Source organism: Tachyglossus aculeatus, chromosome 22 (assembly GCF_015852505.1).
Source record: "Tachyglossus aculeatus isolate mTacAcu1 chromosome 22, mTacAcu1.pri, whole genome shotgun sequence".
Lineage (NCBI taxonomy): Eukaryota > Metazoa > Chordata > Mammalia > Monotremata > Tachyglossidae > Tachyglossus > Tachyglossus aculeatus.
This window is the reverse complement of record NC_052087.1, coordinates 36,216,512-36,239,864: the sequence shown is the minus strand read 5'-3', so window position 1 is coordinate 36,239,864 and position 23,353 is coordinate 36,216,512. Positions and strand designations below refer to the sequence as shown.

General features: G+C 55.7%; 1 protein-coding gene across 1 annotated transcript in view; it reads right to left on the bottom strand.

The window, feature by feature from the left end:
- Nucleotides 1–9,949: 9,949 nt before the first annotated feature.
- DAGLA (diacylglycerol lipase alpha) overlaps nt 9,950–23,353 on the bottom strand; it is a 120,984-nt gene continuing 107,580 nt past the window's right edge. Inside the window, exons 13-20 of the mRNA XM_038764302.1 lie at nt 23,008–23,088; nt 22,461–22,603; nt 22,178–22,246; nt 21,128–21,200; nt 19,569–19,765; nt 17,515–17,644; nt 15,912–16,099; nt 9,950–14,701 (exon numbers count right to left, since the gene is read on the bottom strand). Coding sequence (XP_038620230.1) covers nt 13,822–14,701; nt 15,912–16,099; nt 17,515–17,644; nt 19,569–19,765; nt 21,128–21,200; nt 22,178–22,246; nt 22,461–22,603; nt 23,008–23,088 — 1,761 coding nt within the window. The 3' untranslated portion in view covers nt 9,950–13,821. The remainder of the gene's footprint in view (nt 14,702–15,911; nt 16,100–17,514; nt 17,645–19,568; nt 19,766–21,127; nt 21,201–22,177; nt 22,247–22,460; nt 22,604–23,007; nt 23,089–23,353) is intronic.

Genomic DNA, 23,353 nt, shown 5'->3' with positions numbered 1-23,353 from the left:
CACTGTACTAAGCGCTTGGGAAGTACAAATTGGCAACATATAGAGACAGTCCCTACCCAACAGTGGGCTCACAGTCTAAAAGGGGGAGACAGAGAACAAAACCAAACATACTAACAAAATAAAATAAATAGGATAGATATGTACAAGTAAAATAAATAAATAAATAGAGTAATAAATATGTACAAACATATATACATATATACAGGTGCTGTGGGGAGGGGAAGGAGGTAAGATGGGGGGATGGAGAGGGGGGCGAGGGGGAGAGGAAGGAAGGGGCTCAGTCTGGGAAGGCCTCCTGGAGAAGGTGAGCTCTCAGCAGGGCCTTGAAGGGAGGACGAGAGCTAGCTTGGCGGATGGGCAGAGGGAGGGCATTCCAGGCCCGGGGGATGACGTGGGCCGGTGCTCTGCACCCAATAAGCGCTCAATCAAGACGATTGATTGATTGATTGATCTCCTCTCCAACCTCCCTTCACCCCCGTCCATCCCAGGCCCGGCCCAGCCGGACTCCAGGCTCTTCCCCCAGCCCGGGCCCACTGCCGCAGATGGGGAGGGGGCCGGTGGGACCCCCCTTCCAGATGGGGACACAATCAATAGGCCCGGGCCGAGGGCGGTCAATGCGTGGACAGTGATCCGTGGGGCCCGTCCCCCCACGGCAGCGGGCCAGAGAGGCCGTTACTGGGCCTTCATTCTCCGGTCCGCGGAGTCGGCGGACAATGGGGTTTTGTCCGGCTCCGTGGGCCTGCCTGTTAGGGCCGCTTCTCTTAGATATAGAAGCAGATTTTGCTGGCCTCCCCAGCTGTGGACTGCCCCGTTCCTCTCTGGGGAGGGAGGGAAAGGGGGTGTCCCCCACTAATAGGCCTATTATTTATAATAATAACAACAATTACCGTATATGTTAAGCGCTTAGTATGTGCCAAGCACCGTTCTAAGCGCTGGGGTAGATAGAAGGTAATCAGGTTGTCCCACATGGCCCATTGGACTGTGAGCCCACTGTTGGGTAGGGGCCGTCTCTATATGTTGCCAACTTGTACTTCCCCAGCGCTTAGTACAGTGCTCTGCACACAGTAAGCGCTCCATAAATACGATTGATGATGATTTGACAGACGAGGTAATTGAGGCCTGGAGAAGTTAAGTGGCTTGCCCAAGGTCTTGCAGCAGATGGTGCTTAGAACAGTGCCTTGCACATAGTAAGCGCTTAATAAATTCCATTATTATTATTATTAGATAGGGATTAGAACCCACATCTTCTGACTCCCAACCCCGGGCTCTTTCCACTAAGCCCTGCTGCTTACATATTTATTACTCTATTTATTTATTTACTTATTTTACTTGTACGTATCTATTCTATTTATTTTGTTAGTATGTTTGGTTTTGTTCTCTGTCTCCCCCTTCTAGACTGTGAGCCCACTGTTGGGTAGGGACCGTCTCTCTATGTTGCCAACTTGTACTTCCCAAGCGCTTAGTCCAGTGCTCTGCACACAGTAAGCGCTCAATAAATACGATTGATTGATTGATGATTGATTCTCATTTCAGGGGTGGGAAGCTGGGGCGGTCTGCCCCCCACCCCTCCCCTCACCCCCTTAGGACAATGGGGACTAAGACTGTGAGCCCCACATGGGGCAACCTGATCACCTTGTATCTACCCCAGCGCTTAGAACAGTGCTTTGCACATAGTAAGCGCTTAACAAATACCATTATTATTATTATTATTATTAATTGTTACCCTTTCCTCCTGCCCTCCCTCCACTGCACCTTGATCCCTCCTCTCCTCCCCACCAAGGGTATCCTGAGGAGGGGCTGAAGGGGCAGGGTGGACACTATGGGGTCGGCGATGTTCAGTTTCATTGTCTGCCTCCCCCTTCTCGACCGTGGGTTCAAATCCTGGCTCTGTCAGCTGTGTGACTTTGGGCAAGTCACTTCGTTTCTCTGTGCCGCACTGCAAAATGAGTATTAAAACTGGGAGCCCCCCCGTGGGACAACCTGATCACCTTGTAACTTTCTGAGCGTTCAGTCGAGTGCTCTGCACACAGCAAGCACTCGAGAAGCAGGTTGGCTCGGTGGAAAGGGCGCGGGCTTTGGAGTCACAGGTCATGGGTTCAAATCCCGGCTCTGTCAGCTGTGTGACTTGGGGCAAGTCACTTCACTTCTCTGTGCCGCAGTGCAAAATGAGGATTAAAACTGGGAGCCCCCCCGTGGGACAACCTGATCACCTTGTAACCTCCCCAGTGCTTAGAACAGTGCTTTACACTTAGTAAGCGTTTAACAAATACCATCATTATTATTAATAAATACGATTGAATGAATGGGAAGGGTCTGAGAGGGATTTAGAGGGCTGAGTTTGTGGGGATGCCTTCCTGCCCCTTCCCTGGACATTACCTTGCCCCGCTGCAGGGGACCGTGCCCAGGCCCGTCGCCGTGGTGCCCGGCGGTTGGGTAAACACACTCCCTCCTGCCTGGGCCCGGTGCCAGCCGAGGCCTGGGGGCGCGGAGCAGGTGCAGCCTCTCTGTCCTCCTGTCACCTCCTCTGGTCATTGACGGAGACCCATCATCATCATCATCAATCGTATTTATTGAGCGCTTACTGTGTGCAGAGCACTGGACTATTTATTTATTTATTTATTCTACTTGTACATATCTATTCTATTTATTTTATTCTGTTAGTATGTTTGGTTTTGTTCTCTGCCTCCCCCTTTCAGACCGTGAGCCCACTGTTGGGTAGGGACTGTCTCTAGATGTTGCCAATTTGTACTTCCCAAGCGCTTAGTACAGTGCTCTGCACATAGTAAGTGCTCAATAAATACGATTGATGATGATGATGATGACTAAGCGCTTGGGAAGTACAAGTTGGCAACGTATAGAGACGGTCCCTACCCAACAGTGGGCTCACAGTCTAAAAGGGGGAGACAGAGAACAAAACCAAACATACTGACAAAATAAAATAAATAGAATAGATATGTACAAGTAAGAACCCCAGCCCATTTACCTTTCTGTCCGCAGGGATGGATGGGGTCTGTCTCCCCTTCCGCTGACCCGCTCCCTGACCTTCCAGGGCCTGCTCCAGCCCGGACCCTCCTGGACACGAACACACCTCAGGGGCAGGGGTTTGGGGGACGTGTAGCGTGGCTCAATGGAAAGAGCCTGGGCTTTGGAGTCAGAGGTCATGAGTTCAAATCCCACCTCCTCCGATTGTCAGCTATAATGATAATAATAATAATGGTATTTGTTAAGCGCTTACTACGTGCAAAGCACTGTTCTAAGCACTGGGGGGATACAAGGTGATCAGGTTGTCCCACATGGGGCTCACAGTCTTAATCCCCATTTTACAGATGAGGTAACCGAGGCACAGAGAAGTGAAGTGACTTGTCCAAAGTCACATAGCTGACAATTGGCAGAGCCGGGATTTGAACCCATGACCTCTGACTCCAAAGCCCGGGCTCTTTCCACTGAGCCATGCTGCTTCTCTAAGTCACAGCTATGTGACTTTGGGAAAGTCAGTTCACTTCTCTGAGCCTCATCTGTAAAATGGAGATTAAGACTGTGAGCCCCCCATGGGCTTGTAACTTCCCCAGTGCTTAGAACAGTGCTTTGCACATAGTAAGCGCTTAATAAATTCTATTTTTATTATTATTATTATTATCATAATGCTCCCAGAGGCTCAAAGTCCAGCCCCCTGCCCATCTTCCTTTATGGGGTGCGGGTAGTGGGAGCAATGGATAATAGTAATAATAATAATAACGGCATTTATTAAATGCTTAGTATGTGCAAAGCACTGTTCTAAGCGCTGGGGAGGTTACAAGGTGATCAGGTTGTCCCACGGGGGGGCTCACAGCCTTAATCCCCATTTTCCAGATGAGGTAACTGAGGCCCAGAGAAGTGAAGTGACTTGCCCAAAGTCACACAGCTGACAATGCAGACCTGGGGGGCTGGGGCGGGGTTGTCCCCCAGACCAGTTCCCTCCCCTGGGCCCCCCGACTTCCCCACCGTGGGGTCCCACCCACTCCCTCCCCAGCACCGTTCCCCTCCGGGACGCAGGCTTCGCTAGGCCGGGTGCCTGAAATTGGCAGCCGAATCCATTGAGCCACCCACCATCTGATTCTCCCAGAGGAATCAATCAATCAATCAATCAATCGTATTTATTGAGCGCTTACTGTGTGCAGAGCACTGGACTAAGCGCTTGGGAAGTACAAGTTGGCAACATATAGAGACGGTCCCTACCCAACAGCGGGCTCATTTGTACATACTTATTACTTTATTTATCTCTCTATGTTGCCAACTTGGACTTCCCAAGCGCTTAGTCCAGTGTTCTGCACACAGTAAGTGCTCAATAAATACGATTGAATGAATGAATGAATGAACATCTAGAGACCGTCCCTCCCCAACAGCGGGCTCCCAGTCTAGAAGGGGGAGACAGACAACTAAACACTGTCCTCACCTGTGGATTCGTGTCCTCAGAGGTGGGGGGTCCTAGGCCTGGCTCTGGAGCAGCTGCAGTCCACTGGTCTGGCCTCCCCCCCACCCCATCTTCCCCCTTCTAGACTGTGAGCCCACTGTTGGGTAGGGACCGTCTCTCTATGTTGCCAACTTGTACTTCCCAAGCGCTTAGTCCAGTGTTCTGCACACAGTAAGTGCTCAATAAATACGATTGAATGAATGAATGAATGAACATCTAGAGACCGTCCCTCCCCAACAGCGGGCTCCCAGTCTAGAAGGGGGAGACAGACAACTAAACACTGTCCTCACCTGTGGATTCGTGTCCTCAGAGGTGGGGGGTCCTAGGCCTGGCTCTGGAGCAGCTGCAGTCCACTGGTCTGGCCTCCCCCCCACCCCATCTTCCCCCTTCTAGACTGTGAGCCCGCTGTTGGGTAGGGACCGTCTCTCTATGTTGCCAACTTGTACTTCCCAAGCGCTTAGTACAGTGCTCTGCACACAGTAAGCGCTCAATAAATACGATTGATTGATCTTGCGGGTGGACTTGGGTCAGCCTTAGCCCTGAACCTCAGGGGTCCCAGCTGGCGGGGGCAGAGCCTGCCAATCGGGTTGCGGTGGGGGTCTGCCCAGTCAGGCCCAGAGGGTCTTCTCAATCAATCAATCAATCAATCCATCGTATTTATTGAGCGCTTACTGTGTGCAGAGCACTGGACTAAGCGCTTGGGAAGTCCAAGTTGGCAACATATAGAGACGGTCCCTACCCAACAGCGGGCTCACAGTCTAGAAGGGGGAGACAGACAACAAAACCAAACATATTAACAAAATAAAATCAATAGAATAGATATGTACAAGTTAAATAAATCAATAAATAGAGTAATAAATACGTACAAACATATATACATCCTCTGGGGGAGTCAAGGTCAGATGGCAGCTCCAGTTTTGGGGGATGGAGGACTCAGGGGCCTCCTGCTGGGGATGCCCCCCTGGAAGCTTGGAAGAGGAAGTCCCCATTACTGTTATCTTGTTGTATTACTCATTAACCATCACTCATTAACCATCTAGTTGTATCACTCATTCCCCCCCACCCCCCCACCACGGTAGGGACCGTCTCTAGATGTTGCCAACTTGTACTTCCCAAGCGCTTAGTACAGTGCTCTGCACAAAGTAAGTGCTCGATAAAGGCCTTCCCAGCCTGAGCCCCCTCCTTCCTCTCCCCATCCCCCCCCCCCACCGCCTTACCTCCTTGCCCTCCCCACAGCACCTGCATATATGTATATATGTTTGTACGGATTTATTACTCCATTTATTTATTTTATTTGTACATATTTATTTTATTTTGTTAATATGTTTCGTTTTGTTCTCGGTCTCCCCCTTCTAGACTGAGACTAGTCACTTCACTTCTCTGGGGCTCAGTTACCACATCTGTAAAATGGGGATTAAGACTGTGAGACCCCCCCTCCATGGGACAACCTGATCACCTTGTAACCTCCCCAGCACTTAGCACAGTGCTGTGCACAAAGTAAGTGCCTAATAAATGCCATCATATCTCCCCCTTCTAGACTGTGAGCTCACTGTTGGGCAGGTACCGTCTCTAGATGTTGCCAAATTGTACTTCCCAAGCGCTTAGTACATGCTCTGTACACAGTAAGCACTCAATAAATACGATTATATGAATGAATGAATAAATACGATTGAATGAATGAATGAATGGATAAATACGATTGAATGAATGAATGAATTACTCTATTTTGTTTGTACATATTTATTTTATTTTGTTAATATGTTTCATTTTGTTTGTCTCCCCCTTCTAGACTGTGAGCCCACTGTTGGGTAGGGACCGTCTCTATATGTTGCCAACTTGCACTTCCCAAGCGCTTAGTACTGTGCTCTGCACACAGTAAGCGCTCAATAAATACGATTGAATGAATGAATGAATTACTCTGTTTATTTATTTTATTTATACATATTTATTCTATTTATTTTATTTTGTTAATATGTTTTGTTTTGTTGTCTGTCTCTCCCTTCTAGACTATGAGCCCGCTGTTGGGTAGGGACCGTCTCTATATGTTGCCAACGTGTACTTCCCAAGCGCTTAGTCCAGTGCTCTGCACATAGTAAGCGCTCAATAAATACGATTAATGAATGAACTCATTAACCATCGCTGTCTGGGCACCTTCACAGGCATGGGTGAGAAGAGCTATAGCTATAATTCTATTTATTATAGCTACAATTCTATTCATTGTAACTATAATTCTATTTATTTAGAATTATTTAGGGAAGCAGCGTGGCTCAGTGGAAAGAGCCCGGGCTTGGGAGCCAGAGGTCTTGGGTTCTAATCCTGGCTCCGCCACTTGTCAGCTGTGTGACTTTGGACAAGTCACTTCCCTTCTCTGGGCCTCAGTTCCCTCTTCTGGAAAATGGGGATGAAGACTGTGAGCCCCACGTGGGACAACCTGATCACCTTGTATCCCCCCCAGCGCTTAGAACAGTGCTTTGCACATAGTAAGCGCTTAATAAATGCTATTTTTATTATTTCCTCCCACCAGCGTCTGCAGAGGGCTAGGGGAGAGCGCCATCTGCTGTCACAGAGAACGCAGTGGTATTTATTGAGCGCCTACAATGTGCAGAGCACTGTAGTAAACACTCGGGAGAGAGTACAGTACTATTTGGGAGACACATCGGTGCCTGGCACATAGTAAGCGACCCCTTCCCTCAAAGACCTTACATCCTAGAAGGGAAGACAGACATTAAAATGGGTTACAGATAGGGGATGCAGAAGATCAGAAGGAGATGTCTGGGAGACAGAGGGTCATGGGTTCTAATCCCCGCTCTGCTACTTATGTGCTGTGTCAGTCAGTCAGTCAATCGTACTTATTGAGCGCTGCCTGTGTGCAGAGCACTGGACTAAGCGCTTGGGAAGTACAAGTTGGCAACATATAGAGACAGTCCCTACCCAACGGCGGGCTCACAGTTTAAAAGAACTTGTGTGAACTTGGGCAAGTCAATTCTCTGGGCCTCAGTTACCTCATATGTAAAATGGGGACTGAGACTTGGAGCCCCACGTGGAAGAGGGACTGCATCCAATCCAATTTGCTTGTAGCCACCCCAGTGCTTAGCTCCGTGCCTGGCACATAGTAAGCGCTTACCAAATACCATAATTATTATTATTATTACCACTCCCACCTCCACTATTACTACCACTACATCCCTCTCTGTCTTTGGGTACATAGGTTGGTACAGGGAAGGATGATTTACACTTTCATTCATTCATTCAATCGTATTTATTGAGCGCTTACTGCGTGCAGAGCACTGTACACTCGCCTTCCTCTAGCCTATAAACTCATTATAATAATAATGATGGCATTTGGTGAGCGCTTACTATGTGCAAAGCACTGTTCTAAGCGCTGGGGAGGACACAAGGCGATCAGGTTGTCCCACGGGGGGCTCGCAGCCTTCATCCCCATTTTACCGACGAGGGAACTGAGGCAGAGAGAAGTGAAGCGACTTGCCCAAAGTCACACAGCTGACAAGCGGCAGAGCCATTATGGGTGAGGAACGCGTCTGCTAATTCTGTGGTATTGCTTAGTACTTGCTTTGCACATAGTAAGCGCTCAATAAATAGACTGTGAGCCCAATGTTGGGTAGGGACTGTCTCTCTATGTTGCCAATTTGTACTTCCCAAGCGCTTAGTACAATGCTCTGCACATAGTAAGCGCTCAATAAATGATTGATTGATTGATTGAATGCCATTGATTGATAGATTCTTGCCCCTCCATCTATCCTAGCCCTCAGCCCCCGATCCTCTTCAACTCCATCCCTCCCAGCGGCCACAGCAGCGGGGGTTCCCACTCACAGTAGGCCCCGTGGCTCTTATCCACGGATGGATTTACGTCCTCTACTGTAGCGTGGCTCAGTGGAAAGAGCCCGGGCTTTGGAGTCAGAGGTCACGGGTTCAAATCCTGGCCCCGCCAATTGTCAGCTGTGTGACTTTGGGCAAGTCACTTCACTTCTCTGGGCCTCAGTTACCTCATCTGCAAAACGGGAATTAAGACTGTGAGCCCCCCGTGGGACAACCTGATTACCTTGTAACCTTCCCAGCGCTTAGAACAGTGCTTAGCACATAGTAAGTGCTTAATAAATACCATTATTATTAACACTTATTTACCTATCAGTCTTTCTCTTTTCTTTCCTCTACACGGTAGAGGATTATTAGTGCATCTATGTATTCTGTGTATCTCTCCCATTAGATTGTAGGCTCTTGAGGGCAGAGATCATGACACTTTACTGCACTGGACTCCCCCAAACACTTAGTACATAGCAAGCATAGTGGCTTAGTGGATAGAGCACGGGACTGGGAGTGAGAGGACCTGGGTTCTAAACCCAGCTCTACCACTTGGCTGCTGTGTGACCTTAGGCAAGTCACTTCACGTCTCTGGGCCTCACTTGTAGAATGGAGATTAAGAGTGTGAGCCCCATGGGGGACAGGGACTGTGTCCAACCCGATTACCTTGTATCTTCCCTAGCATATAGTACAGTGCCTTGCACATAGTAAGCGCTTAATAACACAATTATTATTATTATTACTAATGATTACTTAATAAATAGGGTTGACTGAGCATTTCCCCTTTACTGGATGCTCAAGGATTCTGTATCCCTCCGTCCCCACTTCCATCCCCATGGTGGGCAAGCAGCGTGGCCAAGTGGATAGAGCAGTCCTGGGAATCATTAAGACCTGGATTCTAATCCCTGCTTTGCCACTTAATAATAATAATAATGGCATTTATTAAACACTTACTACGTGCAAAGCACTGTTCTAAGCGCTGGGGAGGTTACAAGGTGATCAGGTTGTCCCACGGGGGGCTCCCAGTCTTCATCCCCATTTTACAGATGAAGTCACTGGGGCACAGAGAAGTGAAGTGCCTTCCCCAAGGTCACACAGCTGACAATTGGCGGAGCTGGGATTTGAACCCATGACCTCTGACTCCCAAGCCCAGGCTCTTTCCACTGAGCCACGCTGCTTCTCATTGTCTGCCGTGTGACCGTGGGCAAGTCACTTCATTTCTCTGTGCCTCAGTTACCTCATCTGTAAAACGAGGACTAAGGCTGTGAGCCACGTGAGCCCAAGCGCTTAGTACAGTGCTCTGCACACAGTGAGCGCTCAATGAATACGATTGATTGATTGATTAATGTGGGATGTGAGCTGTGTCCAACCTGATTATTTTGTATCTACCCACAAAAAGAACTTAACACCATAAAAAAACCCGTTTGCTTTTGTTTTATGGCACTTCTTAAGCGCTTACTATGTGTCAAACACTGTACTGAGTGCTGGGGCAGGTACAAGTCAGGCCGGATAAGGTCCCTATATGACGGCACGAGGCTCACAGTCCGAAGTGGAAGGGAAAACAAGCATTGAATCCCCATTTTACAGTTGAGGAATCCATGGAACAGGGACGCTAAGTCACTTGCCCAAGGCGACTCAGCTAGCAACCGGCAGAGCCGGGATTAAAACTCACGTCCTCTGACTCCCAATCCCGTCCTCTTCCCACTAGGCCAAGTTGCTATAAGCGCAATCCTGGCGGATAAATCCAGCGCCCCGGCCCCTGCAGCAGGGAAGAGTCGCACGATACGCAGTCGGCTTCTACATCCAGTTTATACACCGCTCTATACAATATACAGAAACCTTTATATACAGATATATTTATAGAATAGGCTATATTAATTTGTCTCTCCTTTTTACAGTGATATTAGTTTGGATCTTTCATACATTCGGTACAAAAAAAAAAACGGGTCAGGTGAGAACGGGGCACGGAGAGGGTGGGCAAGTGGGGGGGGGTTCGGAGAGGGGCTGTTTCCCTGGTGATTGCATATTAAGACTGGTCAGGGCCCCCTCCCCAGCTCTCCGAAAATGGAGCCGGGTGGGATTTGGCTGGGCCTGGATTCCCACAGGCCCGGGGACTTCTGCTGCCTTGGGCTTCCCGCTCCGACCTGCCCTGAGGAAGAGGGGTGGGGGTCCAGGTGGAGACTGGAGTGCCAAGATGGGCACTGAAGCCTGGCGGGCTGCGGACCCCGTGAGGCAGCTTGGAGGGGGAAGATGGAGAGGGCAGTGCTGCGGGAGATCCTCGGGGAGCCCGAGTCCGAACCCTGCCTGCCCTCGGCTGAGGGCTTATGGCAGCAGCAGGGACTGAGGGTGACCATGTTGGGTGGCACTGTTTGCCCCTCTTTTGCTGCTAGTCTCCCTGTTGGGTGCCCAGGGACCCTGGCACTTTCAGCCCAGGGTTAGGGCAGCTCTGCCCGTCCAACCAGGCCCAGATAGTTAGGATGGAGGTGAGGCGCACCAAGGGAACAGCGGGCCTGAAGCCACAACGGGTAACGGAGCAGAACCGGCCCGGCCAGGGCCGTGTTCCCAGGGCCCATCGGGCAGCCCCCAGCCCTGTCCCTTGGCACAAATACCCAGGGCCACGTGCCACGGCTCCGTTTCCCACGGAGGACTGCCGATGCTTCTGGTGCTGGGAGAGAGGGGACGGATTGGACCCATTTCCAAGGTGGCACCCTTGGCTGTTGGCACTTGAAAGTTTTGGGTGGGAGGGGCTGACTGCCCAAACCCCTCCCCGAGAAAAGATCTGACTGCATGGAGGGAAAGGGGTGTGTGTGTGTGTGTGAAGGAGGGGCCGAGGTGGTCAAGGGGTAGAAAAGGGGGCCGGGAATAGGGCCGGACCCTCCCAGGTGGCAGCGTGAGCCGGGAGGACCATGGAGGGGATTGGGCCTGCAGGAGGAGACGAGGAAGCGAGTGCCCCTCAGGGCACAGCCGAGACCTGGGAAGGCCCGCGGCGAGGCTGCCGGAAACATCTTGGTAAATCTGGGAGCAGGTGGGCCCACAGGGACAAGGTGAGCTCTCCCTCTGACAGCCACGCTCACATGCGCCCATGCACACGCAACATACGCGCAGACACACGCATGCAGTTTCCCCGCCAGACGGGCCCAGGAGAGAGCTAAGCTCCTGCCGTCCTCCAAGTTGTTTTGGCTTGGTCGGGAAAGCGCTGAGATGCAAGGTAGAAACTCTTCCTCCGCAATAGGCGCTGAGGGTACAAGTCGCCGATCCGTTCCCTTGGGCCCCCGTGGCTCCAACGGGCAGATCTTGGGAGGAAAAGCGGGTGGAGAGCGGCCCGGGAGGAGGAGGAAAAGCAGAGCAAGAGCAGGAGCAGACCTGACCCAGCGGGAGCCAGGGGGAGAGTAGCAGCTGGGAATAGCAGCTCTCCCAGCCTCGTCACCGAGGGCAACGCTGGCCCGGAGCCCGTGGTGAGCCACAGTGCAGGGGATGGGGTGACTGGAAAAACTCCCAGGTACCAAGGAGGGCTGACATGGGTATGGATCTGCTGAAGGCGACGGGCTGAGCAAACCTCCAGAGGGAAGAGAAGACCCGTAAAGGACCCGCAGGAGGAGACCAGGGGGTTTAGTGTGCAAAGTAGCTGAGTTTCCTCCCTCCGGCTCCAATCGATTCAGGCGGCCTGTGGCAAGATGGGGGGCCAGCCAGGAGGAGGGAGTGAGGGATTTGGTTTCAAATTCCCAAGTCAAAGGCGTTCAGGGCCAGGGAAGGGAGAGAGGTGGGGACAGGTTCTCTGCGATGGGCCAGGGACCTGGATGGATAGAGAGAGGCTAGATTGGGGGAGAGGCCTCTCCAGGGCGAGACCAAGAGAAGAGTGGTGCAGGCAGGGCAACTATATCAAGAACCCTGAGCCGAAACCTCAACTCACAACTTGCCTTCTCCTCTCCCGTGCTGCTGGGGTGCTCCTTATCCTACCCCAGAAGCAGCTGCATTTCTGGAACGGGTGGGGACGAGCTGGGGGGAGGCAAGGGTGGAATCTCTCTCTGGCTGGCAGAGGGCTCCAGGACTTCGTCGTGGCCAGGCCCCGGCAGCAGGGGAGAGGGAGCAGGGTATGCAGAACTGGTGGGCAGAGGAGACCGAGTGGCTGAGGAAGGACGGACTGTCTGGAGTGTAAGAAAGCAGTGCTTCTGGGTCAAGTTGTCAAGTGGGGAGTGGGGGTCAGCAAAAGTTGTGCATAAAGGATGGCCTGCAGCCAATCCTGCGGGAGATAGAGCTGGGGCCCTTTGGCCAGCAGCCCTCGTGGCCCCAGGGAGCGGGGCTCCCACCAGCCCCATCCAGCAGCCAGAGCTTCTTGCCTTTCAAGGGCTGACCAGCCAGCGGTCTCCTCCAGGTAGCTGGGGCCCGCTGGAGATGGGCGATGGGGGTGGGGACCTACCCCATGGCTCCTCCTCCAACTGCATCTGCCCCTTTTAAGGGGGAAATGAAGAAGGGTCATCCGAGTCCTAGGCCGGGTTGGGAGGATGCCCAGGATGGTCCGCCCCAGACACTCCAGAGGGGGTAGGACGGAAGGGAAGGGTGACGTGAGCACAGAGCTTAAGGGAGGCGAGGAAGGGGAGCAACAGGGAAAGGGGAGATGAGGCTTGGACCCAAGGGCCAGAGGAGAGGTAGGGTGGGCCAGGGTAGAGGCAGGGTGGGCCTGGAGGGCTTGGCCTCCTTGGGGCAAAGAGCCTGAGGGGAGCCCGGCCAGCCGGGGCTCGGTAGCAGGGGTCAGAGGAAGGCTACCCACTGAAAGACTGAGGCCGCCCCAGCCAAGGGGAGGTGGTGGCACCTGGGTGGGCCAAAACCCTCAATGGCAGAAACGTCCCGGGTGGAGCCCGGTGTAAATGCACATGGCGGCCCTCGGCTTGCAGTGAAGGCTGGCCGTTTCCCTGAACTGAGCGGGGCGGAGAGCAGGGTGGGGGCCGGGTGGGGGCCAGTGGGCCCCATGCCCACCCAGCCAGATGCCCACCTGACCCGGTGTTCTAGGGACCCACCTGTGCGGAGGCTGCTTCTACGGCCCCCACTGACCCAGAGACCCTGGGGTCTGTCGGGGGAGGGGAGGAGAGGTGGGGCGGGCGGGTAGTTCACTGCCCCTGCAGGGAAGGGGTGGCTGTATTCTTGCGGGGGGCAGGGGCCACATCCTGGATGGCTTTCAAACGGGGGACCCGGGCTGGCAAGTGGCCGGTGACAGGAGGGGTCTTGGGCTGGGCCAGTGTGAGGGGACCCTGTCCCGCCCTCACCCATACCGTGCCCTCGGCCAGGCGGGCTGGCCTCCTCCCGGGCCAGGAGCTCAGCCGGGCGGCCGAGCTCTCCATTGCCCAGTCCCTGTTGGCCCGGGCCCTACGTCCGTGACCTGTGGACGGCGGTGACCGCTCCACCTCTGCTTTCCCTGCCTTATCCCGGGGCCCTCGGGGCCCACGGGCTCCATCCCTCAGGGTGCCCCTCTGGTTCACGTCCCCTCCCGGGTGGCCCCCGTCTCCCTGGAGGCGGCTGCGGGGGAGGAGCCCGGGAGCCTCCCCCCCTCCCCGGTATTAGAGGGCCGAGATCATCAGCTCTTCCTGCTTGGAGGGGCCGGCCGGGGCGCCGACCGGAGTAGAAGTCCGGATCTTGTCCGCGGCCAGGCACTCCTGGCTGCTCAGGCCGGTGGGGGTCAGGTCCGTGAGCTCCCCGGACGAGCTGAGCGGGAAGGAGGGGGACACGGAGATGCCGGAGGAGGGGTCGGTGGAGCCGGCGAAGAGCCGGGGGGGCTTGGGCACCAGGTTGGGCTCGAACTGGGCCCGGAGGAGGATCTCCTGCTCACTCACGGACTTGGGCAGGTCGGCCAGGTCGCGGGGGGCGGGGCTGTCGGCCACCATCATGCAGTACAGGTCCTGGAAGGAGCTGCTCTCGCTGTCCAGGTTGAAGAGGCTGTCGATGAACTCGGCGAACTCCAGCACCTGGGGGCTGGGCGAGTCCCCGAGCCGTCCGTTGGGCAGGGCCGGGCCGGGGGGCGAGCCCCGCTCCTCGGGGCTGCCGCCCGGGCCCGCCTCCGGGGGCTGGCTGTCCTGGGAGTGCTTCGACAGGCTGTCCGAGGCCAGCAGCTCCGTGCGCGAGCTGAGCGAGGGGTTCTCTTCGGGGATGGCGGGGTCGATGTAGAAGCAGGGGCCCTCGTCCCGCTCCAGGACGGCGTGCAGGCTGGGCGAGCCGCGGATGCTGCGGAAGCCCGAGGAGCGGCGCGAGTCCAGGCTGTACAGGGACTCGTTGTCCGACAGGCTCTCCATGGTGGCCAGCGGGGCCCGCCGGTCCTGCAGCTCGGCCGCCAGGCGCTCCTGCGTGGTCAGCAGGAGCAGCTCCACGGGGTCCTTGGGGCCCGGGGACAGGGGCTTGGCCTCGTAGAAGCCTTCCAGGCTGATCTCCGACTGCGACTTGCTCCTGTGGAGGCGGAGGGGCGAGGGAGAGGGATGAAGCGCCGGTGGGGGGATCGGGGCAGGGCGGTCCCCCCGACCCCGGGTGTGGCTGCTCTTTACGGAGCCCTGGAGCGGGGTGGGGGTCTCATCGCCGCCCTGTCCACCGGCCATCCCCCAGGTCCGCATGTCGGCCAGTCGTGAACAAAGAGGACACTCCCCCGGGGTATCGGGAAGCGTGTGGCTCTCACACGGACTGGCTGGAGCCCGTTAGTCCCTATCATGATCTCTGGTGGGCTTCCCCTCTAAACTGTAAGCCCGTTAGTCCCTATCATGATCTCTGGTGGGCTTCCCCTCCAGAACATGTCTGCTAACTCCGTGGTACTGTCCTTAAGGTGGGCGCTGCACACCTTTAGGACTCAAGAAACACCACTGATTGATCGGTGTCACTGTCTCTGGCCACAGAGGAGGGGGAGAGAGGACAGGAGGGCCTGACTGGGGACGGGGCCGAGGGAAGTCTCGGCAGGCCCCAGGACAGATCTCGTCCCAGCTGCCATTTCTACCTGCTCAGGGTTGCCCTGCCACTTGGGGAGGGACTGCAGAGGTGTGGTGTGAAGGGGACAGCGCCCTGCGATCACAGACTGTGAGCCCACTGTTGGGTAGGGACCGTCTCTATGTGTTGCCAACTTGTGCTTCCCAAGCGCTTAGTACAGTGCTCTGCACACAGTAAGTGCTCAATAAATACGATTGATTGACTGATTGATTGATTGATTGATTGGTGGAGAGGGTGTCGGGGGAGAAGCAAGAAGCAGACAGCACCCTCCAATCTTTTGTGGAGATGGGTTGCGGGGAGAAGCAGGAGTTGCACAGCCACGTAGCCCTCGGGCCAGCAGCGGGGGCAGGCAGAGAGGTCGGAGTGGGAGGGGAAAGGGAGGTGAGGTGGGGGATGCAGGGCAAGAACTCTCCCAACTGCTTAGTCCAGGGCTCTGCACCCAGTAAACGCACGATAAGTACCAATGACCGACTGACACTGCCAGCTTCGATCTTCAACCTTGCCAGGGCCTTAGCTCTAGCCCCCAGGGCGCTGCCCCTGGTAAAAGGGACTCGAGCCGACAGAGTAGAGACCAGGGCGGACGGAAGAGGTGGCCCAGGAGAGACCCCTCCCCCTCCCACCCCCATCCCACCAGGGGAGCCCCCTATGGGGTTCATGCTACGTGGGGAGGGATCCGGACCCGTACTTGACACTGCTGTTCCTCCCGTCGGCCGTGGGCAGCTCCAAGGTGAGGCTGGTGGGCACCGGAGGGCCGGTGGGCAGCGGCTGCTGCTGGAAGATGAGCTCTGGGGTCAGGTCCACCTCGGTGGGACTGACCATCACTTTGGCTGCGGACAGCAGGGCCGTCTTCCCCTTGTTGTAGTTCTCCAAGACCTAAAAAAGTAGCAGAGTCTGAGGGAGGAGGCAGTGCTAGGGGCCCAAGAGGGGAGGCCGGGGCGGGGGGGGATGCCCTGGGTCCTGTGCCCACTGGGCAAAAAGGGTCATCCGCGCAGGGCTGGGGAACCAGAGGACACCTCAGGAGGGATCATCCCTCTGCCACCCTGATTTAGGTTTCCTGTACCACCCAGAACCTGTCCTTGGACAGTCTGTCCTGTCCAGAACTTCGAGACAGGAGATCCCTGCCCCACCTCCCTCATCGCTTCCCAGTCGGGAAGCCCCTCCCCAGGTCCAACCCCACCCCACCGCCCCCACCTCTCGCACTGGAGGCACAGCCCCTTTAGACTGGTCGGTCTGGCAAGCTGCCATCCCTTACCAAGCGCTTAGTACAGTGCCCTGCACACAGTAAGCGCTCAATAAATACAATTGATGATGATGATGATGATGTCCATGCCATGGTGCATCTAGCTTTATTTCTATTTATTCTGATGACACCTGTCCATATGTTTTGTTCTGTTGTCTGCCTCCCCCTTCTAGACTGTGAGCCCGTTGTTGGGTAGGGACTGTCTCTATACGTTGCTGACTTGTACTTCCCAAGCGCTTAGGACAGTGCTCTGCACACAGTAAGCGCTCAATAAATACGACTGAAAGAAAGAAAAAGAAAAAGACCCTCTACCCTGGGCAACCCTGCTGTCGTCCCTGCTGCCGGAGCTCTGCCAAGGACCATCTGCAGGGGAGATCCTGGACCTATAGGAGGGTCAGGCTCAACTGGGCTGACCCCAGCCTGGTGGGTCTGATAATCCAGACTCTTGACGTGGGCTCCGGGCAACCCCAGACCACCCACTCCCTCTCTGTCCCCCCCAGACAGGGTCAGTGGCGGGATCTAGAAGCAGCGTGGCTCGGTGGAAAGAGCCCGGGCTCATGGGTTCAAATCCCGGCTCCGCCAACTGTCAGCTGTGTGACTTTGGGTAAGTCACTTCACTTCTCTGGGCCTCAGTTCGCTCATCTCTAAATGGGGATGAAGACTGTGAGCCCCCCGTGGGACAACCTGATCACTCTGCAACCTCCCCAGAACTTAGAACAGTGCTTTGCACAGAGTAAGCGCTTAATAAATGCCATCATTGTTATTATCTAGGCCCAGGACCCAGTTCGGAAGCTGCAGCAGAGGAGAGTGTGCGGGCAGTGGCTGGGCCTGGGCAGCAGCTTCCTGCCCCCTGCCCCCAAGGGCCCTTCCAAAATGGGCAGTAGCAACAGCAGCGGCAGCAGAGACGATGGTTGATGCTTCTCTGGGGATGGAGGAAGTGTGATCTGGGCAATGTGCCATCCCCAGCCCGGCCCAGCCCCTCAGGGAGGACCCAAGGAGCTGCCTTCAGGGCCTCCCAAACCCCGGTCAGCAGCCCGTCCAGCCTTACCTTGTTGAGCCCCTCCATGACCACATATGGGAGGTGCTCGTGCAGCATGGCTGGGGAGATGATCACCTCGTTGAAAGCCTTGTTGTCACCCCAAATGGCAAAATACGTGGGCTCCTCCTGCTCACAGCAACTGCACAGGGATGGGAAAGGGGCGCGAAGGAGACGCAGTGGGGCTCGGGTGAGGCAGGGGGAGGCCCGAGGAGAGAGGGACATCCTGGGAAAATCCCAGCTGCATTTGGCACTTTCCCCGCTTCCTCAGATGTTGCTCTTTGCCCCCGCAAAGGGGAGGAGCCAAACAGCGGTGGTGACTACATGTCCCACGAGGCTTGGAGGGGGATAACCAGAGCCCCTGGCTGAAGTCTTATCTACCCTCAGCCCCTTGGGGATGAGCATGGAGTGGCCCAGTCCGTCCTCTGGGATGGCGTCTAGGAAATCTCCCCAGCTCAGAGTGGCTCTGCTCCCCAGTGCCAGCCTTGGCTTGGACCGGATGGGTTGGTGATGCTTGGCAGGGACCTGGCACTGTCAGTGCCTCCCAATACCCTGGCCGCTAGCTCCCAGCCCTTCAGCCACAGCTCTTGTCCAGGATGAGGTTGCCCTGGGGCCGAGTTGAGTGCCACCCGACTGCCACTACTGGACTGTGTACAAGTTGATTAGTTTGCATTTACCCCAGTGCTTAGAATAGTGTCTTGCACATAGTAAGTGCTTAACAAATACCGTAAAAAAAACCAAAACCCCCCCGCAACCTTAGGCCCTGGGCCACCTAGAGGCAAAAGGAAGGGGCTTGGGCTCCTGGAGGTGGTGGAGCTGTTCTGGGGGCCGCGGGATGGAGCAGACAGACTCGGGGCTCACTGGCTCCCTGCTGGGATCCTGGTAGCTGTGAAGCACCAACCAGAAGATTCCTCAAAAATCTCCAGTGGCTACCAATCAACCTACGCATCAGGCAAAAACTCCTCACGCTCGGCTTCAAGGCTGTCCATCCCCTCGCCCCCTCCTACCTCCCCTCCCTTTTGTCCTTCTCCAGCCCAGCCCGCACCCTCCGCTCCTCTGCCACTGCTAACTTCCTCACCAGGCCTCGTTCTCGCCCGTCCCGCCATCGACTCCTGGCCCATGTCCTCCCCCGGCCCGGAATGCCCTCCCTCCTCATATCCACCAAGCTAGCTCTCTTCCTCCCTTCAAAGCCCTACTGAGAGCTCACCTCCTCCAGGAGGCCTTCCCACACTGAGCCCCCTCCTTCCTCTCCCCCTCCTCCCCGTCCCCATCCCCCCCCCCGCCTTACCTCCTTCCCCTCCCCACAGCACCTGTATATACGTTTGTACTTATTTATTACTCTATTTATTTATTTCTTTTATTTGTACATATTTATTCTATTTATTTTATTTTGTTAATATGTTTTGTTTTGTTGTCTGTCTCCCCCTTCTAGACTGTGAACCCGCTGTTGGATAGGGACCGTCTCTATATGTTGCCAACTTGTACTTCCCAAGCGCTTAGTACAGTGCTCTGCACACAGTAAGCGCTCAATAAATACGACAATGAATGAATGATTGAAGAGGTTGGGCTTGAGGCTCCCCCAGAGGCTCGGGGACTGTGGGCAGCGGACCCTCGAACCTCGGCTACCCTTCCCTTCAGTGCTTAGTACAGTGCCTGGCAATATAATAAGTGCTTAACAAATACCATAAATATTAGGTATTATTATGGGTCTGAGCCGGGGCTTAGCAGGCTCAGGGATCTGTCTATGTCCAGGCCCAACCAAGCTTGACGAGGTTACTCTCCAGACGCAGATCTCCGCAGGCGCCCGAGGTGGGCCCCTTTGCCCTCCACAGGAGAAAAACGGTGGCCAGACACTAAGCAGTCACCTCTTTCTAGTTCTAGGCTGGGTACTTTGAGGCTGTAGTCCCCCGGCAAAGGGGGCTGACCGAAGAGATTGGCGGGGTCCACGTCAGGGGCTCTACCAGAACTGCTCAACGGAGTGGCTGTCCCCAGGAACCCGGCCCGGCCGGGGGTAACAAGACGCACAATTTGGCAGGGTGGCTGCGCCCAGGGGCCGGGGGACCTACCAGCACTGCTCGGCGGGGTGATTGTGCACCACGTGGATGATGCGGCCGGGCGGGTAGAGGGGGGTGCTGGCCGACAGGGCGATGGTCAAGTCGCTGGGGTGGGTCCAGAGCCGGTTGCTCGCCATGGTGGTCACCTCTGCCTCCTCGGGGAGCTCTGACTTGGGGATGCACTTGGTGGCCCCCACGATGATTCTCCACTGGGAGAGGAGATAACTCGTGGTCAGAGAGCTCACAGGAGGGGGCTGCGGGAAGCCTGGCCGGGGCCAATGGCGGGGGTTGGAGAATCTGGCCAGGGGTTGCAGGGGGCATCACTGGAGCTCTGGCAGAGGGATGGCTGAATGAGGCGCAGGACTCTGAGCGTGAGGGGAGTGAGGGATTGCTGAGGTAGGGGAAGCACCTGGGGCGGAGGTGGGTAGCCGGGGAGTGGGTTTGGATGCCACTGAGGGGCAACTCTGAATGATAGAAAGGGTAAACCGCAGACGTCAGCAGCTGGGCTCGGGAGGAATCTTATAGCCCCTGACACCCGCCCCGATCATCCCTGGACTACTTCCCAGACTAGCCCCCAGGCTAATGGCTGATTTGCAGTCACGCCCTTCATCTGAGATGTTGCAATGCCCACCAAGGACCCAGCCCTAAACATTTCTCCCATGGAACCTCGGTGCTTTGTCCCGGGGCTTGGTCCCTCTAGACTGTCAGCTCGTTGTGGGCAGGGAATGTGTCTGTTTATTGTTATACTGTATTCTCCCAAGTGCTTAGTAAAGTGATCTGCACACAGTAAGCACTCAATAAATACGACTGAATGAGAGAACCAGGGCAGCCTCCAAGGACCCCGTTCCCAAGTGAGCATGATGCAGTGCCTTGAACAGGGAAACGGGGGCTCCCACTCGGGGAGCTGGGACCCCAAGGCACTGGGGGCCACTGAGCCCCCGGGCCGCTAATGATCCCATGGATTCACTGCTCCCCGCTTCGTTTTGGTTAAAAGACACCTGCTTTCCATGGGAAATGTGACTGAGAGAAAACTCCAAATTTGTAGGAAAGAATTTCCTTCCTTAGGTGTTCAAGAATCCGAGGGGAAAGAGCACAGGCCTGGGAATCAGGAGACTGGGTTCTAATCCTGGCTCTGTCACTTGTCTGCTGGGTGAACTTAGGCGAGTCACTTGATTTCTCTGTGCCTCAGTTTCCTCATCTGGAAAATGGGGATTAAATGCCTTTTCGCCTATTGGGAACCCCACGTGGAACTGGCATTGGTCTGATCTGCTCGTACCTCTCCCACCACTTAGCATGGGGTTAGGAAAATAGGAAGTGGTTAAACAGATACCACAGTTGTTATGGTTATCATTCCTATTATTATTACCTACAATGCGGCAAGCTCAGTGGAGCTTCAGGCCCAGTCTGTCCCCCAACCACAGGGAAGTTATTGACCATGGCCCCTTGACACCACCTAATCCCCCGGCATTTCTCTGAACCCTTTAGGCCGTGACTTCCCTGAATCCCCTCCCCACCGGGCCACCCTTGGGCAGGGCCATGAGCAGGGGCAGGGGGAAGGGGTCGCCCCTCACCTTGGGCTTGGTGCTCCGCTGGAGAACGTCGAGGAGCTGTCGCCGGAAACCCTCCAGCTGCGAGAGGCCAATCCTGCGGGAAGAGAGGGGAGCCAGCCCTCAGCCGCTGCCCGGGTAGCCCAGGGGGAGGGATGGAGGAGAGCAGAGGATGCAGGGAGGTAGAGGGGACGGAGGCCTGCTGAACAGGAGGTGTCAGAGCAGAGGATCCACAGGGAAGGGGGAGAACAGGCAGTGGGACTCACAATGGGCCAGTGGGGGAGGCTATGGGGATGGATGGAATGGGGAGATATGATGATGAGGAGTGAAGTGCGGGGGAGGAGAGTTGGCCCGGTCCAGCCTGTCCAGAGCCTGCTGGGCAGTAGATGTGGCACGCAGCTCTACCCAGACAGGCCCGGGCTGGTGCCATCCCCGTAGTGGGTACCTTACTTAGGGCTGAGATCCTACCACCTAGCAGCTGTGCCACGCCAACTCCCAAATGAGCTTAAACCTCACCCCCGGGGCTGGGGGAACGTGCCGCCACCTTGGCAAATTTGACACTACCCCCGAGGCTGCTGGGACTCCAGTTCCCAGCAGTCCAGAGAAGCCTTGTCTCTGAGCAGCAGAATGGGGAATGAGCCCCAAGCCACGTCCGGCCTGGCTCATGCCCAAGCCAGTCTTAGCCCCGGTGGGTCCTGGGCTCCAGTGGGATTGGCCAGGGAAGGTGGGGCCAGATTGACACTTGGGGGCTCATATAATAATCAGTACTTTGATGACCCAGCCGGGCGGAGAGATGGTGGGGAGGGGTGAGGAGGGGTAGGAGGAGCGGGGAGGGGATATTCACCTGGTCCGCTCACACAGGCAACTGAGAGAGAGGGGAGGGACATGCCGACAGACGGGTGAGAGACACACAGCACACACCACAGCAAGACGGGTAACTGGGGAGAGAGGGACAGGAGGAGCACATGAGGATGGGGGCGTGGAGGCCACTGGAGATGGGAGGTGGCCCGGGGTCTCCGAGGGAAATCGGAGAGGCGCGGGGGAGCCAGAGAGGGGCAGGGGTAGATGACTTGCCTGGGGACGAGGTCTTTGCCCAGGACAACAGCCGTCACAAACTCCTTGGAGTACTCCATAGCGTCATCACTGGAAGGGAACACCGGGTTACGGAGGAAAGGGTTTCTGGCCTTTGTGCCCAGTTTAAGATCCTGACAATCCCAGTGGTGGGGATTCTTGGGGACACAAGCCCCATCCGGCAGTCTCCAGCCCCACCCGGGGCTCCAGGCTTCGGCACCCTCAGACCCTCAAGGACCCCTGTCCCTTCTGGCCTCTCTGAGGAGACGTCAGGCCTTCCGTTTACCTGAGCAGCCCGCCGGGAGGAGAATAGGCAAAACACTTGAGCGTCGGATACTGAGGGCGCAGCAGGAAAGAGAGGATGGCGGCGGTGCCCGCCCCCAGGGAGTGGCCCACCACGATCAGGCCATAGTGCTTGGTTCCTCGGCCCTGGAAGGCGGAGAGATGGAAGCCTGTCAAAAGGCCGGGGGTGGCCCTGGGACAACGCTTTCCAGCCAAGCGGGCTCCTTCTCCACCACCCCACAGCTGGAAAGGAACTCGGTGCTCCAGGGGACCCCAGGCTCTTGGTTCAGTGGGGCCCGGAGTTCAATCTCTAAGCTCCCAGGTTCCTCTGCTCTGGGCCATGCCGGGGACAGGAAAGGGGTAGGGCCCAGGCTTTGGGATGAGACCCTTCCCCTCCAGGGACAGTAGCCAGAGGGACAGATTCTGGAGGGGCCAGAGGAAACGGGATGACAACGATGGACGGACAGTGGGAGGGACATTCGGGAGACGGAGGGAGAGACCGCAGATCCTCAAGTAGCCCCTGAGGCAGCAGTGACGGGGACAGGACTCACCAGGTCCCGCCCAAACGCCTGAGAGAGGACCATCTCTTGCTCCAGTTTCTTCTTAATGTATTCAGCAGAGAGGACCATTCCCTGGATGAGGCCAGGCAGGTGGGAGAAAGGTCAGCAAGATGCTCTCCTCCTGCCCACCCCCACGGCCCAGAACCCCCCAAATGAGCTACTATCGTTCCACCAGGAAAGACAGGTCAGCGCCACAGATGGGGATGGGAACACAGGCACAAAGTGCCTGAGGGAGGAGATGAAGACTTGGGTGGTCCTTGCCCGGACCCGCTGGCTGAGGGTGGATATTATGGATGAAAAACCATGGCTTCCTCATTTTCCAGAGAGGCGGGATAAG